This window comes from Myotis lucifugus, unplaced genomic scaffold (genome assembly GCF_000147115.1).
Source record: "Myotis lucifugus unplaced genomic scaffold, Myoluc2.0 scaffold_635, whole genome shotgun sequence".
Classification (NCBI taxonomy): domain Eukaryota; kingdom Metazoa; phylum Chordata; class Mammalia; order Chiroptera; family Vespertilionidae; genus Myotis; species Myotis lucifugus.
In genome coordinates this window covers 247,971-262,413 of record NW_005871683.1, presented here as the reverse complement: position 1 = coordinate 262,413, position 14,443 = coordinate 247,971, and the positions used below count along the sequence as shown (strand labels likewise).

At 46.9% G+C, this 14,443-nt stretch overlaps 1 protein-coding gene across 2 annotated transcripts in view; it reads right to left on the bottom strand.

The window, feature by feature from the left end:
• Nucleotides 1-14,402, bottom strand: part of LOC102437467 (protein cornichon homolog 3) — a 120,197-nt gene extending 105,795 nt beyond the window's left edge. For both annotated transcript variants that reach the window (XM_023746204.1, XM_023746205.1), the window contains exons 1-2: nucleotides 13,227-14,402; nucleotides 12,954-13,034 (exon numbers count right to left, since the gene is read on the bottom strand). In XM_023746204.1, coding sequence (XP_023601972.1) covers nucleotides 12,954-13,034; nucleotides 13,227-13,349 — 204 coding nt within the window. In that variant the 5' untranslated portion in view covers nucleotides 13,350-14,402. The remainder of the gene's footprint in view (nucleotides 1-12,953; nucleotides 13,035-13,226) is intronic.
• Nucleotides 14,403-14,443: the final 41 nt, after the last annotated feature.

Here is a 14,443-nt window from a genome sequence, read left to right as displayed (position 1 = left end):
CTCATTTTAGCTGATATTGTATGCCCGCGAATGATGTTATAAATGTCCAAGTGGCCCTGGGCAGAGAAAAGGTTCCCCACCCCTGTTCTAGAGACTCTACCTTCAAAGCCCTTCTCATCAGCACCCAAGGCTGTTTCCCTTCCAACAAGCGAGTAAGGAAATGGTGGACACACAGAAAGGAACGGCTTCCTGAATGCGATGAGTCTGGGCACAGAGCAAGGCCACGCTAAGACTCAGAGGTCACGGCCTGTCATTACCCCTCCCATCAAGGCAGCCTTCCTGACCAGCGGCCAAGCAGCTTCTGAGGCCGTGACGAACGCCGTACCTGCCGAAACTCCAGAGGCCACATTCCTCGCCAGGCCTGCAGCCAGGCTCCGGGGACTGGCACCGGGACAGTCAACAGACTAAGCCAATAGGAACAAGAGGGAACTGGTTCTCCTGCTCTCCAGATGGTTCATGACCCTTCAATTATGTCCCATGCAACATAGCTGAATTATTTTTTAACTTTTATGGAGTCTCCTGGAGCATCTGGCTCCGCCAAAGAAGTATTAGTTGGTCGAGTGGAAATGTTAGAAATATTAGTTGGGTAGTAGCTAGAAGCAGAGACCAGAAAAAAATTCACAAGTAGAAATGAGCCTGTAAATAGTACAATATTTGGGTAGATTAAGCATGGCATCTTTTATTCGAGGAGCCATGACTGTGGTCCATTTTGGGTGTTCGTACCTTATGTCTCAGAATAATATAGTGCATTTCCTTTCAGCAATGTCGCTGTTAGCTCAGCGAATGGCAGAGGAACCTCCGTTCTGACTTCCCCAGAAGCTCTGCTGCTAGGATGATGACCAGATCGCAGTAGAAAGGTTCAAGGTAATCCTGCCAAAAGTCAATACGAAGCGTTCTAACTGCACCATCTTTGGGACTCTGTGGCTAAACAAACGGATTTCACTTTTCATAGCTTTGTATGGGGAAAGGGAAAGAAGGGTCCCATGTACTGTATTCTCTTTGTCTCAGCTCCACACTATAACAATCTCCTTTCAAATCTTGTCAAGGGTATAACGCAACCTCACGGTGAAAAGATGTATCCAAAGTTCCTCTGATGATGGTATTAGTTTAGAACAAGAGTTACAACTTCCAGTGCCTTTCAGGTGCCAAATAGATTTGTTTTCTAGTATCATCTTGAGCTGTATTCTTTTGGCCCTGAAACACTTGGCTTTTTAGCTCACTGTCCTCTTAATTCTACGATCAGAAATACAACAGCACAAGTTTGATCATACATGGCAAGCTGACAGTCAACCTCAATGTTTGGGAGGCAATAGGGAGTAGGGGGGACTGTGGTGAACTGGAGAGCACATAACCTGTATAAAGGTAGAAGCCATGCCCTAGAGGTTTGGCTCAGTGGATAGAGCGTCAGCCTGCGGACTGAAGGGTCCCAGGTTCGATTCCGGCCAAGAGCACATGCCCAGGTTGCGTGCTCGATCCCCAGTAGGGGGTGTGCAGGAGGCAGCTGATCAATGATTCTCTTTCATCATTGATGTTTCTATCTCTCTCTCCCTCTCCTTTTCTCTCTGAAATCAATATATATATATATATATATATATATATATATATATATATATATATTTTAATTCTATTTGCTCCTAAATTATTATACTGCATAATTAAATAAGCTTTCTAGATGGTCAACTCTCACAAGAATAACCAGAATCATTAGAAGGAAAAACAAAAAACAGATCGTTGTGCCATAGAAGGGTTTATTACACTGTCTAGACATGGCCTTGGTGTGGCCAAGCCAGTTGGTTGACATAACCACAAGAATATGAACACTCCTATCAGGCCAGATCTCCTCTGTGATAGCTGCCCTCCCGCCCACTGGAGAAAATAAAAAATTGTGTATCTCCCGTGACTGTGGCGGGGATCGCTTGTCTATGAACCGGAACGCTCTTGGATCTTTTGAACCCAAACCTGGGGTTTCGAAGGAAGAGTCTGAGTCAGGAAACAAAGCTGGCCAACAAGTTGCCCTGAGCCGGGATTCCTGCTTTGCGAGTCCACCCTCAGCTACCTGCAGTGAGATCTGGAGTTGCCACAGCATGGCCTTCCGCATGAGCCAACTGCACTCAGGACAGCTCTTGTTACATAACCCCGGCCATGGCCCGTGTGTGCACACGGCTCACCCGGCACCAAAGCACACACAGGATTTCTGATACGGCACCTTTTTCCCCGGAGAAGGCAGGGGGTGGGGGTGGGGTAGGGGGTGGGGCACAGGAAGGGAATAAAAAAATAAAAAATATTAAGCTGGGAAATAATGAACGATAGGTAAATGAAGGGCTTTTTCCCACTGTAAAGGTTAAAAATAGGCACATTTCAGAGTTCACATTCTTGTGGCTGTAACTGTGTGGCTTGGGCAAACTGACGGCACGAAGAACAGAAAGCCAAGTGAACTCTACCTGGGCCGCTTCTCTACACAGGCCGTCCCGACAGAGCTGGGCCCAGTGGAGTGGGGAAGGGTAGTCGGCGGCTACACCCCTAACCGCTCTTGTGCATCAGTTGTGAACAACGGGGCCTTTTAAATTTGCCACTGGATAAGAAGCCTGTAGGTGTGTTTTTTGCTTATTATTTTATTGATTTTGGAGAGAGGAAGGGGGAGAGAGAGAGAGAGAGAGAGAGAGAGAAACATTGATGTGAGAGAGAAACATCTCTCAGCTGCCTCACGCATGTGCCCTGACCAGGAATCGAACCCGCCCCCTTTTGGTATACAGGCGGATGCTCCAACCAACTGAGCCACACGGGCCAGGGCTCCAGTATGTGTTACAAAGGAATTACCTTTGACTCCAAAACCAGCCATAATCTCTCTCTTCGGTTCTGTCTCTCTTAGAGGCATTCCCTTCCCTGTAACTTGGCTTTAGGTAACCACTGTTGATTCTAAGTCAGCTGATTCTTACCCTGAGGCTTTTGTGGCCTCTGCCTGCTGCCTGGAATGCTCTGGCCCCTGATCTTCACAAGGGTCGCTCATGCAGCTCGCAGCCTCCCGGGTGCCCCTCAGAGAGGCCCTCTCTGGCCACCCAACAAGTGACCCATGCATTCTGGGTCGCATGACTCTGCTTTAACTCTCAGCCTAGCATCCACACCACCTGGTATATGTCCTGCTTCTTTATCTCTTTATTGCCTGTCTTCTCTCACTAATATATAAGCTCAGTGGAAATACAAATGATGTGTCTTGTTCACTGCGTATATCTAGCAGGTAGAAGAGTGCCTTGAATATAGCGAGTATTAATATTAGTTGAAAGGATGGATGGATGGATGGATGGAAGGAAGGAAGAATCCATCCAGCAAGTAACGGTGAAGTGCCTATGGTGCCCTGGGAAATAATAGGGAATAAGACCCTCCTTCCAGGACTCTACATTCTACCAAGGAAGACGGGCGTGATGAGTATGAGGATGCTCTGTAAGGAAAGCTAAGAGGTGGCCAAAAGGGCCAAGGTGAGAATTGGGGCGGCAGGGAAGGCACATTGTTGAGAAGCATCGCAACAAGAGCACCACGCCTGAGAGCAGAGCACAGGCCCGGGAGCCACAGGTGTGCCACGGTGGGTGAAGGGCTGAGGGAGATGGGGACGCGAAGGAGCATGGATGGGCCAGTTAAGGAACCTCATAGACCAGTCTCTGGGCATTTGATTTTTAACCCTCTAAGCCAGCGGTTCTCTACCTTTTGGGGGTCGAACGACCCTTTTACAGGGGTCACCTAAGACCATCGGAAAACACATATATAATGACATATTGTTTTTGTGATTCATCACTATGCTTTAATGATGTTCAATTTGTAACCATGAAATTGGGGGTCACCACAACATGAGGAACTGTATTAAAGGGTTGCGGCGTTAAGAAGGTTGAGAACCACTGCTCTAAGCAATGGGAGCCACTGAGATCAGTTTAAGCAGGAAAGTGAAACGACGGCTTTACGTCTCATAAAGATAACTTTGGCACCAGTGAAGGCAATTAATTAAAGAACCAAGCATTCAGGAGGCTGTTGTCCAATCAGGTAAAAACAACACATCGAGGATCCCAGCGATTCCTGGCAATGGAGAAAGATGTGAAAGCTATTTAAAGGGTGGAATCAATGGAGCAGAGTGACACACAAAAGGTGGGAGGTGAGAGAAAGGACGAGGTTAAAGGAAATCCCAGCTTGAGGTTTGTGTTATCCAAATCCATGGTTCTCATGATTTGGGCCTGGGAAGCCCTAAATTCCTTCTGTCTGAGTCTGCTTGCTTCCTTGGGCTCAGGGACACATGCCCAAGTGGCTGGCTGTGGTCCTAGCACCGTGTTCGTTTACCTGCTTCATGAGTACACCTGTAGGGAAGTCCCTCTGAGTGCGTGCGTCAGGGCCACCGTGGGGACGACTCCGCTGTTCGTTCATAACGATGCGCACATGTTATTTCGAGGCACGGCCATTTTTGGAGACACGCACTGATCCATCACACGGAAGCATGACTATTGGTCTAAATATAGATGTGCCTGCCGCCTCAGAGGAAGAACAGACCACCAGGCATGATTCCACTTACTCCCAGGAAATTTTCAGGTGATGAAATTGAAAAGCAACTCAATGGACTATTTCTTCAGTCTGCAAATCTGATCAGGAGATCAAATTCGGAAGACCTTACCTATGGTTCACTTCTCTTGACCGTCACTGCTGAGTTAGACCCCAGCCCCCTCTACAGCACCCTCCACCCCAACCCCAAGGTATTTCTCACAGGCCACAAAGGGGACCCCACCAGGGCTGAAAAGCATGTAGACAGCTGGCTCTCTGGCCAGATGCCCTGCAGGGACCCCCAGTTTCCTCCTTCCCTCCTACGCTAGCCCTCATCTGCTGCTACCACCCAAAAGGCTCCAGAATGTTAAGAGCATGGGCCCTGGCTGGCTTGGCTCAGTGGACAGAGCGTTGGCCTGTGGACTGCAGGGTCCCAGGTTCGATTCCAGTCAGGGGCACATGCCAGGGTTGTGGGCTCGATCCCCAGTGTGGGGTGTGCAGGAGGCCGCCAATTGGTGATTCTCTCTCATCATTGATGTTTCTACCTGACCTTTCCCTTCCTCTCTGAAATCAATTAAAAAAAAAAAAAAAAGAGCCTGGGCTCTGGTGCCTGCCGGTTGGGTTTGAGGCCTGGACGTGCCAGACGTAAGCTGTGTGACCTGGGGCACGTTAACCAGCCTCTCTGAGCCTCAGGTGCCGCCCTTGTAAGATAAGGACGTTCTCTAACCTGCCTCACAGGGTAGCTGTGATGATTAAATAAGTTAGTATTTATGAAGCAGTTCGACTAGAACCTAGCACAGAGCAAGCGCTCAGTAAGTGTAAGCGGCGATTCCTCCTACCACTGCCCTGCTGTGGCCTCTGGTCGTCGGAAAGGAGAGCTCACATCTGATCCTTTAAAAGAGCGAACGACCAGCTGTGGTGTTCAACTTCGTGGAGGTGGAAAGCAAGTATAAAGTGTAAAAACGTTCAGGACTGAAAAATCCAGGAGTAAAGGATAGTTCTGCAATGAAATTTTAATTTATCTTTGACGATGAAGTACCTGTCAATAGTCTTAACATTAGGACAGAGAGAAGCAAATGAAATTTTAAACATAATACCATTTACATTAGCATCAAAAACATCGAATACATAAAAATTAATCTAACAAAAGGTGTACAAGACTTATCCAGAAAAATCAAGAAACATTACCAAGAAAATTTGAAGAAGACCTATATAAATGGAGAAATATGCCATAGTTCTAGACACAAAGATTCAATATTATAAAGCTATTTGTTCTCCCCAAAATCTATAGATATTTTTCAATCCTAGTCAAAATCTCAGCACTTTTTTGTGGAGACAGACAAGATAATTCTATTTTTTTCTATGAAATGCAAAGGGACAGGAATAGCCAAGATGATCTTGAAGAAGAAAAACAGAGTTGAAAGATTTACAATACCAGATGGCAAAACTTATAAAATCCCAGCATCTAAGCCAGTATGGTATTAACAACTTTTGTCAACTGAAACATAAAGAAACACAGCTATGCCAATGGAACAAAGAGTTCAGAAACAGACGCACACATGTACAGTCCTCTCCTTTATGAGAACGCTACCACTGTGGGGCAAAGGGGAAAGGGTGGACGTTTCTAATGGTTCTGGGTTATCTGGATATCCTCATGGAAAAACAAATGACCCTTGGCCCCTATCTCACAACCATCACACAATGAAATTCTAGAAGGAGTGCAGACATAAATTGGGAAGGCAAAACCTTGAAACTTCCAGGGGGTAAGTAAGCAGAGCATCTTCCTGCCCTTGAGGACAGGAAATGACTTCTAAAGTAGGACACAAAAAGCACAAACCATAAAGGGAACAGCTGACGAACCGGATTTCATTAAGAACTTCTGCTCATCGAGACACCATTAAGGGAGTGAAAGCAAGCCACGCAGTGGGAGGAGAAATCTGCAGTCGGTTATCTCAACACTGGGCTCATCTCTGGCAGGTATGAAGACTGCCACAAATTATTAAGAAAAAGGGGGCGGAGCAAAAGACTTGAAAAGGTTCTTCATAAAAAATATCCACAGGGCCCCCCAAATATATCTTAAACTGGCTCAACATCATTAGCCATTGGAGTGATGCAAATTAAAGCTACAGTCAGGCACCACAGGGCCCTGGTCACGTTCTATCTCATGACATGGGTGGTGGTTTCACAGGAGAAAACCCACTGCGCTGTACACTTAAGGATGTGTGCACGCCTCTCTCTATAGTATACTTTAATAAAAATGTCTTCTAAAAAAGAAAGAGACTTTAGAAATAGACTAAGCAACTGTAATGTGTAAACCTTGTTTGGATCTTGCTTCACACAAGCCAACTGTTTAAAAAAAAAAACTGTGAGACAGTTGGAGGAATCTGAACCCTAATTGCATATTCGATGATAATTAAGGGATTATTCAGTTTTTAGGAATCATGATATGTGGCAATGTTTTCCAAAAGACTTATCTTTTAGAGCTATATACTGAAGTATAAATACATATACTATAAACAAAGCAACATCTTGAATTTGCTTAAAAATAATCAGAAGCGGGAGGACACCTAAAACAAGAATAGATGCGTTGATGGCTCTTGCAGCTGGATGATGGGCATGTGGGCATCACAGCACTGCTCTTCCTACCTCTGTGTATGTTTAAAATCTTGCATATTAAGCCCAGTTGGTGCTGCCCAGTGGCTGAGCATGGACCTATGAACCAGGAGGTCACAGTTCAATTCCCGGTAGGGGCACATGCCTGGGTTGCTGGCTCAATCCTTAGTGGGGGGGGGGGGAGGCGTGCAGGAAGCAGCCGATTGATGATTCTCCCTCATCATTGAAGTTTCCCTCTCCCCCTCTCCCTTCCTCTCTGAAATCAATAAAATATATATATGTATTTTAAAATCTTGCGTAATAAAACTGTGACCACCTGGTTCATAGGTCGACACTCAACCACTGAGCCATGCCAGCAGGGCAATAAAACCTCCAGAAACTATAGCAAATCCAAGGTCTCATGTGCTTTGGCTTTGTAGGGCTCCCCTCTCCTACCCTTCCCAACCTAATCGGGTAATACCATGTAGCGATGGAGGCTACAGGGACTTAAGAAGGCATCGTGGCCATTCCTGCGTTATCAAGCCGAGGACCGGAAGCAGGAGAGCCCACGACACCTGCACACTGACCAGCACAGGAGACACAGCAACCTCCTCTCAGAGCAGTTAAAGAACCGTCCCCCAGGGACCTGGCTATGGCAGAGCAGTCATTTACCCACATACTTTGGGGCATATGCCAATGTGAGGTGTCTAAGCAGCTTGGTTGCCCCCCCTAAAGGAATAGACTCTTAACAGAAGCTCCTGTGGCCTCGCTGAACTGACCCTCCTTGCCCTACCCCTGGGCGTTCAGCGTCTGCTCTCTAGCGTCATCTCTGCCGTCTGTGGCTCCCTTTGCCAGCTGACCTGGCTGGAGCTGCTACTGGAACGATGCAGTATGAATTCCTACACGACTCAAGCCTCTTTCTTATTCCAGGGTCTACACTGCTGTAGGCTTACAGCTTAGAATCCCCCACTAGACAGAGACAAGGGGTTGTCCAAACAACCCGGCGAGGCCTCCTGACTTCATGTCACCCAGCAAGCCCTCCAGGTCTGGAGCTTCCCCAGTTCACAGGGAAAGAAAAGTCACTCATCCCGATTCACCATTTCAAGATGTAACCTGGAGACGACACCTCGCTTCCCCAGTTCACAGGGAAAGAAAAGTCACTCATCCCGATTCACCATTTCAAGATGTAACCTGGAGACGACACCTCGCTTAGCGCACGACCCCTTTTAGGGATCCTGCTGCACTTCAGCAAGGACTTCTGGAGAAATGAACTGCGTCTTTGATAAGGAGCCTTCGGGCACTCCCCGTGGGAGCTTCTAGAGCAAGAGAAACCTTCTCCTGTCCTTCATGGGCTCACTTATCTACTATTAACGACGAGGGCTTCAAAGGGGAGGGACCAAGGTTTCATACACACAAGAAGAGCAAAGTTCAAAAAGTAACTTACAGGACTTACTTCCCTTTCTTCTTTTGGCCCCTAGGAATTTAAACAATGGGCACTTTTCAGACTACTACCAGCCATTTCAGAAAATCAGTGCAGAGCAGGGGTGAGCACAGGGCTCTCCCACACAGTGGCTGGGGGGTCATGAAAGTACATGCCTCGTTAGGTTGATGAGAAGGTAAAATAATACAATATATGTAAAGTGCTTAAACAATGCCTGGTTAGTGTTAGCTCATAGTATTACTTTACTTTATTTTATTTTATTTTTTTAAATAGAGAGGAAGGGTGAGAGAAATATCGACGGTTGCCTCCCACAAGTGCCCCAACTGGGGATCGAACCCGCAACCTGGGTATGTGCCCTGACCCGGAATCAAACCCGCCACCTTTTGGCGCACTGGACGACACTCCGAAAAACTGAGCCACCCCGGCCAGGGCAGTATGACTTTATTATTAGCAGAGACCTGCCATGGGCATGTGCCATCACCAGAAAAAAAGGATAAGGACAGAAAGAGTGGACACTTGGAAACAAAATGAGAACGGTATTGTTGAAACTGTGGCTGAAGTTTATACACATCTATTACTATTTCCATAATATTTGTCAATAATTTAGAGATAGAGACAAACATATTCTGAGCTAAGGGTCAGAGGCCTAGCAGGAAACTGGACATCCTCCTAGTTCAGAGAGGCGTACTGAAAGGCTGCTCACGTGTGTGACCATACAAACCTCATTAGTGTTAAAGGAGACAGCAAGCCTCTGTGGTCTGGGTTAGCCAAGCACAGCTCCACAGGCCACAAAAAATCAGCTACGATACTGTCTTGCTCTTATGGTGTTAATCACTAGCACTCTGGGACTCAGTCAACCAACTTGACAAATAAATGTTGGCTACTGTGTTTCACATCTGCCTATACATTTAGCATTATTTAATAAAGAGCACAATTTTAAAATAAAAATAATTAACTGGAGAAGTCCAGAGATCCTTTCAACCATTTTTTTAAAACTTTATGAATCATTACCTACTACAGTCTTTCAAAGTTTTAATTTTTAAAAGTCTGGACATTCGGCCATTCCTTTTACCTGGGCTGTGCATACATATTCAGAAAACGTACTTTCTCGTAATAATTAGAATTGGGTTGTTAACGATCATGACTGTGTTTTACCTTCATTTATGGTTATCGCCATGTCAGGAGGACGAGCAGCATATATGAGACTGAGAGTGAGGAAGACTGTCCAAAGGGACTCCGGGGCTATTAATTATTTATCTACTTTTCAAAGTTAATAAATAGGCCTGTCTTTTGCCCTTTATTCCCCAGATGGATTTAACCAAATGAGAGATGGGGGTGTGTGTGTGCAGAGTTAGCCATCTGAGAACGCAGGAGGAGCAGATCATGGAAAGGAGATTTAAAAATATACATATTCATTTAATGCCTGTTGAATATGCATATCACTGCTTTAGCTGGCATGTTTTCTATTATGAATAAATTCTCATGACTTTTTGATGGTTTTAGAGTGTACTTTAACAAACACGAGTGCTTTAAAGACATAACATTAATACCAAACAAAAACAAAAACAAAAAACCGAAAGCAAAATTCAAATAACCTGCTGTCACCGAAATAAATAAATAATGCTTATATGTAGTTAGAAAATGCAAACACTGAAGAAATAAGAACCTCCCGCCTCACCACCCGAGTCCTTCCAGCCAAAGGTAAACCACTGTTTATGCTTTTTCTCCTCCCAGGAAAAATATGTTTGCATATATAGTCATTTATTGACCAAAAGGAATCGCTTGCACATGTTCGGATACAGACTTTTTAACTTAATAACACGTCCTGATGCTATTTCCGCATCAGCACACGTGATTACCACATTCTGTCTGCTCTTACGCACAGGGTGGCACACAGCTTAGTGTTAACATGTGTCTTGGGTTTGTTTTTGTAGTGTGACCTACTACGAGAGTCAGTGCGGTAGTGCACACTACTCCAAGCCGTCCATCCCAGCTGTGTGGTGAGAAAAGAACCATCTCGCTTCCTTGGTTTATTTCCGTTCCTTTGGGAAACTTCCTGAGACAACGGTGGTTTACCCCACCGGAGTCTCAGGAACAGCTTGAAGGGCCCACGGAGAAAAGGACCGTTTCAGCTTAGAGGAGGCGACTCTTTCTACCTGTTCGCTTCCCTGCAGCAGCGCAGCGATTCTGCCTTTGCACTTAGATCCACCTGGCGGGCTCCCTACCCCACTGCCGGGAACGAACCGAATGCTCATGGCATGAATGGAATGCTTGTAGAAGGGGAGACATAAGCAAGCACTGGAGAGCTGTGCGTGGAACAGCAGGTACAACGGCCAGATGACTGTGACCTTCACTCTATTGCCCGGCTATTGGGAACTCCCTGCTCATGGAAGACCATGATTCAGGATGTTGGCCTCGAGGTGCCCGGGAACACAGCTGAGTGGCAGAGCTGGGGTTGAAAAGTGACAACAGAGTTCACAGCCCAGAAATATTAATAATAATAAAACCTATCTTTACACTTAGTGGCCTCAAATTCTTTTTGAAACGGTGAAGGACTTAAATTATACTTGGAAACCTTTCAACATAGTATTTTTCCAAATATTTATCTCAGTTGACTCACATCAATTCTATGCAGCAAGTAGGTCAGTGTCACTCACTGTCCCCACTTCAAAGACAAAATGACGGTGGCACAGCCAAGTTACATGACTTGCCCACGGCCAACCAGCTGACTCAGTGTTCTGACTCTAAGAACTGTGCTCTTCCCGGCATTCTCCCGGGACCATTCACGTCGTACACACCAATTTTAGAACTCAAAACAAAGAAGAGCTAAGAATGAAGCTAGAGAATTAAATATAAATATATCCCTCTCCAGGGATACCTGGAATCCTGGAGACTACCTCTTCCTAGTAGAACTTTAATAAACTGAGTAATATTCATGTTGCTAGGTACCAGGCTGAGATACCAAACTTAAACCTGGACAGAAGAGTCACAGTCTCCACTAGTTTTACAAAGATGTCTGTGAAAATCCGGTTTTATGTTTTATTATGAACACCCCGTTCCATCTCACCCTTTTAAAATCTAGTAGCTCTCCATTTTTAGCTAAGGCACGGCTCTGGACAGTACTAGTGATCTGTCATTTAGGTATCTAACACCTCTTTCTTGAATTTTTCTCAGTTAGGATTGTCCTTGATGAGTGTTTTTCACATTTCATTTTTTTTTAGAATGGCTTACAGAAGAAATGGATTTAACTTTGTAAAGCACAGACATGTATGTGCTATAGGAACCAAACTTTCACAAAACCCAAATTACCCTTCCTATGGGTGGTTTACCTGGTTATTTTCTATGCCTTCATACCTTTTCATTTTTTTAAATATATTTTATTTTTTATATATATTTTTATTGATTTCAGAGAGGAAAGGAGAGAGATAGAGAGATAGAAACATCAATGATGAGAGAGAATCATTGATTGGCTGCCTCCTGCACGACCCCTACTGGGGGGGGATCGAGCCCACAACTCGGGCATGTGCCCTTGGCTGGAATCGAACCTGGGACTCTTTAGTTCCCAGGCCGATGCTCTATCCACCAGGCCGATGCTCTATCCACTGAGCCAAACCGGCTAGGACTCAAAATATATTTTTATTGATTTCAGACAGGAAGGGGGGGAATCATTGATCGACCTTCCGCATGCCCCCTACTGGGGATGGAGCCCTCAGCTGGGGCATGTGCCCTGATGGGGAATCATGCCCTGATGGGGAATCAAACCGCGACCTCCTGGTTCATAGGTCAATGCTCAACCACTGAGCCACAACAGTTGGGTTCATTTCATTTTTTAAAATTGTAATTATGGATGAACACATTGATTTTATGACTCAAAAATGGGTCTAAATAACACTGGCTTAGGTGAACCATACACAGATCCGGCTTCAAAGAATTTATACACTAGTTGGGAGTCTCATGGGTGCATTGTTCACGGACATATTATAGTTGGGAATCCTTAGAGGTCAATCATGTCAACTATCTGCTCTGTAACTGATTGGACATCCCTGACAGAGGGGGGATGCACCTGCAGGTGTTTGAACATCCCTAGGACAAGAAGTCGCCTCCCGTTTGGAACCTAGCACAGGACTGCTCACAGAAAGACCTGTTAAAACAGTACAGACCTGAAGCTAAATGAATCAAATACCTAAGCATACATCCCATGTCTTGTTCCTGAAAGACAACTTCAACCTTTGTTTCCTAAACCCATCTCCGTCTTTTCCAGAAGGACGAAGAGGGCAAGGCCAATCAGGGGGACGGAGGTCTAGAAAGGCTCCTCTTTGATGACTTGAAGAAGGCGTCTTAGCAAGTTAGGAAACCACACGACAAGCAGCCTTCGCCGCTGGAGGCCTGCGTCGGGGATACTCACCATGAGGGCTGGGAGGCTGGCGGTCAGCAAAGGCTCCCGGAGGACGTCCCAAGTGAGCTTGCTCCGTCTTTGAAAGATGGGCTGCAATCAGAAGGGTGGGGAGAAAATGGGGGAGTGTGATTAGCGTGTACATGATGCCTTAACTCAGAATCCTACTTAGATCCTTCTTGGTCATGTAAAAAAAACAGAAAACCTGGGCTATCCATATTGCATTTAGGTAGCAATGCCATCCTCCCGCCCCCAACCCCCCCCCCCCCCCTTGCATCCTCTTACTTTTCTCAATGCTGTTTGAGCCTTATCAGGAGCGACCACTACATGCGTGTGTCCTTGATGAAAGCTGTAAACCTTATATTCTTGAAGCGTGTCCCCCATGCTGCCACGGGCCCGATACATCATGACAAACCATTTTTCCCCCTTTTGGGCCAAAATTGAATTTTGTACAGGCCATACCCACGCAATCAATAGTCGGAAGGTTGTTGAAAGTTAATATACCAACAGGGACCTTTGCAGGCGTCAACTATCTGGTAATTCAGGCTCTGCGGAACCCAGGGGCAGTGCCCTCTGAACCTTAGCAGGAACTCGGGTCTGTCTCGGGGAACACACACATCCGGGGCGACCCCCACGGTCCCTGGGGGCAGAGTTAAGACAGGAGGACAACAGAGCTGAGTGTCCCAACGGGCACTGGGCTTCCTCGGCCTCCTTCCAGCCTGAGAACCCGGGGAGCTCAGAGTCTTGACTAACTTCTCATAAACATCATCTTTTTTAAATTTATTTTTTCCCAATCTCAAAAGGTCGTCTTTCCAGGGCCTCCAAGTTTACTCTGAGTTCTTCATGAATCCGGAGACTCGGGGGTAGAACATGCCTTCGTGGAGTCGATGGTTTTCCAACAGGGAAGCTATTTCCGGGAAGGGTCCTGCTCCAATTTCCGAGAAAATGTCCGTCCGAGTCAGGTGTCTAAGACCACCAACCCCATCCGTGTTACAGGACTGTGTGGGGTCCCGCAGAGCGGCCACCGGCGGTCCAGCCTCAGCCCAGCGTCCCGTCCACGCGAACAGGTGGCTGTGACCCCCGTTGCCACCTAAAAATTCAAGCGGGGGGGTCCCCACTGGAGTCTGAAGGCGCCATGGGGGGCGACGGGAGGCCATGGCTGTCCTGTGACCGCTGCCTGCGCCGGGCGGGCGTGAGGAGGGGGTTCGGGGCGAGTGCTGGGAAAGAGACGGGGACCCCTTCCCCGCCCGCCCACCGCGGGGTCTGAGGGCCGCCCGGTCCCTGTCAGGTGTTGCTTCCTCCGGGGTCACTTCCGCTTCCGGGTGGAGCCCAGCTTCTCAGCTGCTCATGTCAAACCTCCCGAGCAGGCCGCCCGGGGCGCCCGGCGTGGAAAGCCGAGGTTTTCCGCCCTGACGAGGAGCCGGGGGTCCCGGTGTGGGTCCCGGGGTCCACTGTGACGTGCGCGGAACGGGGCCCCGCCTTCACCGGGGGCCTGGACGTGG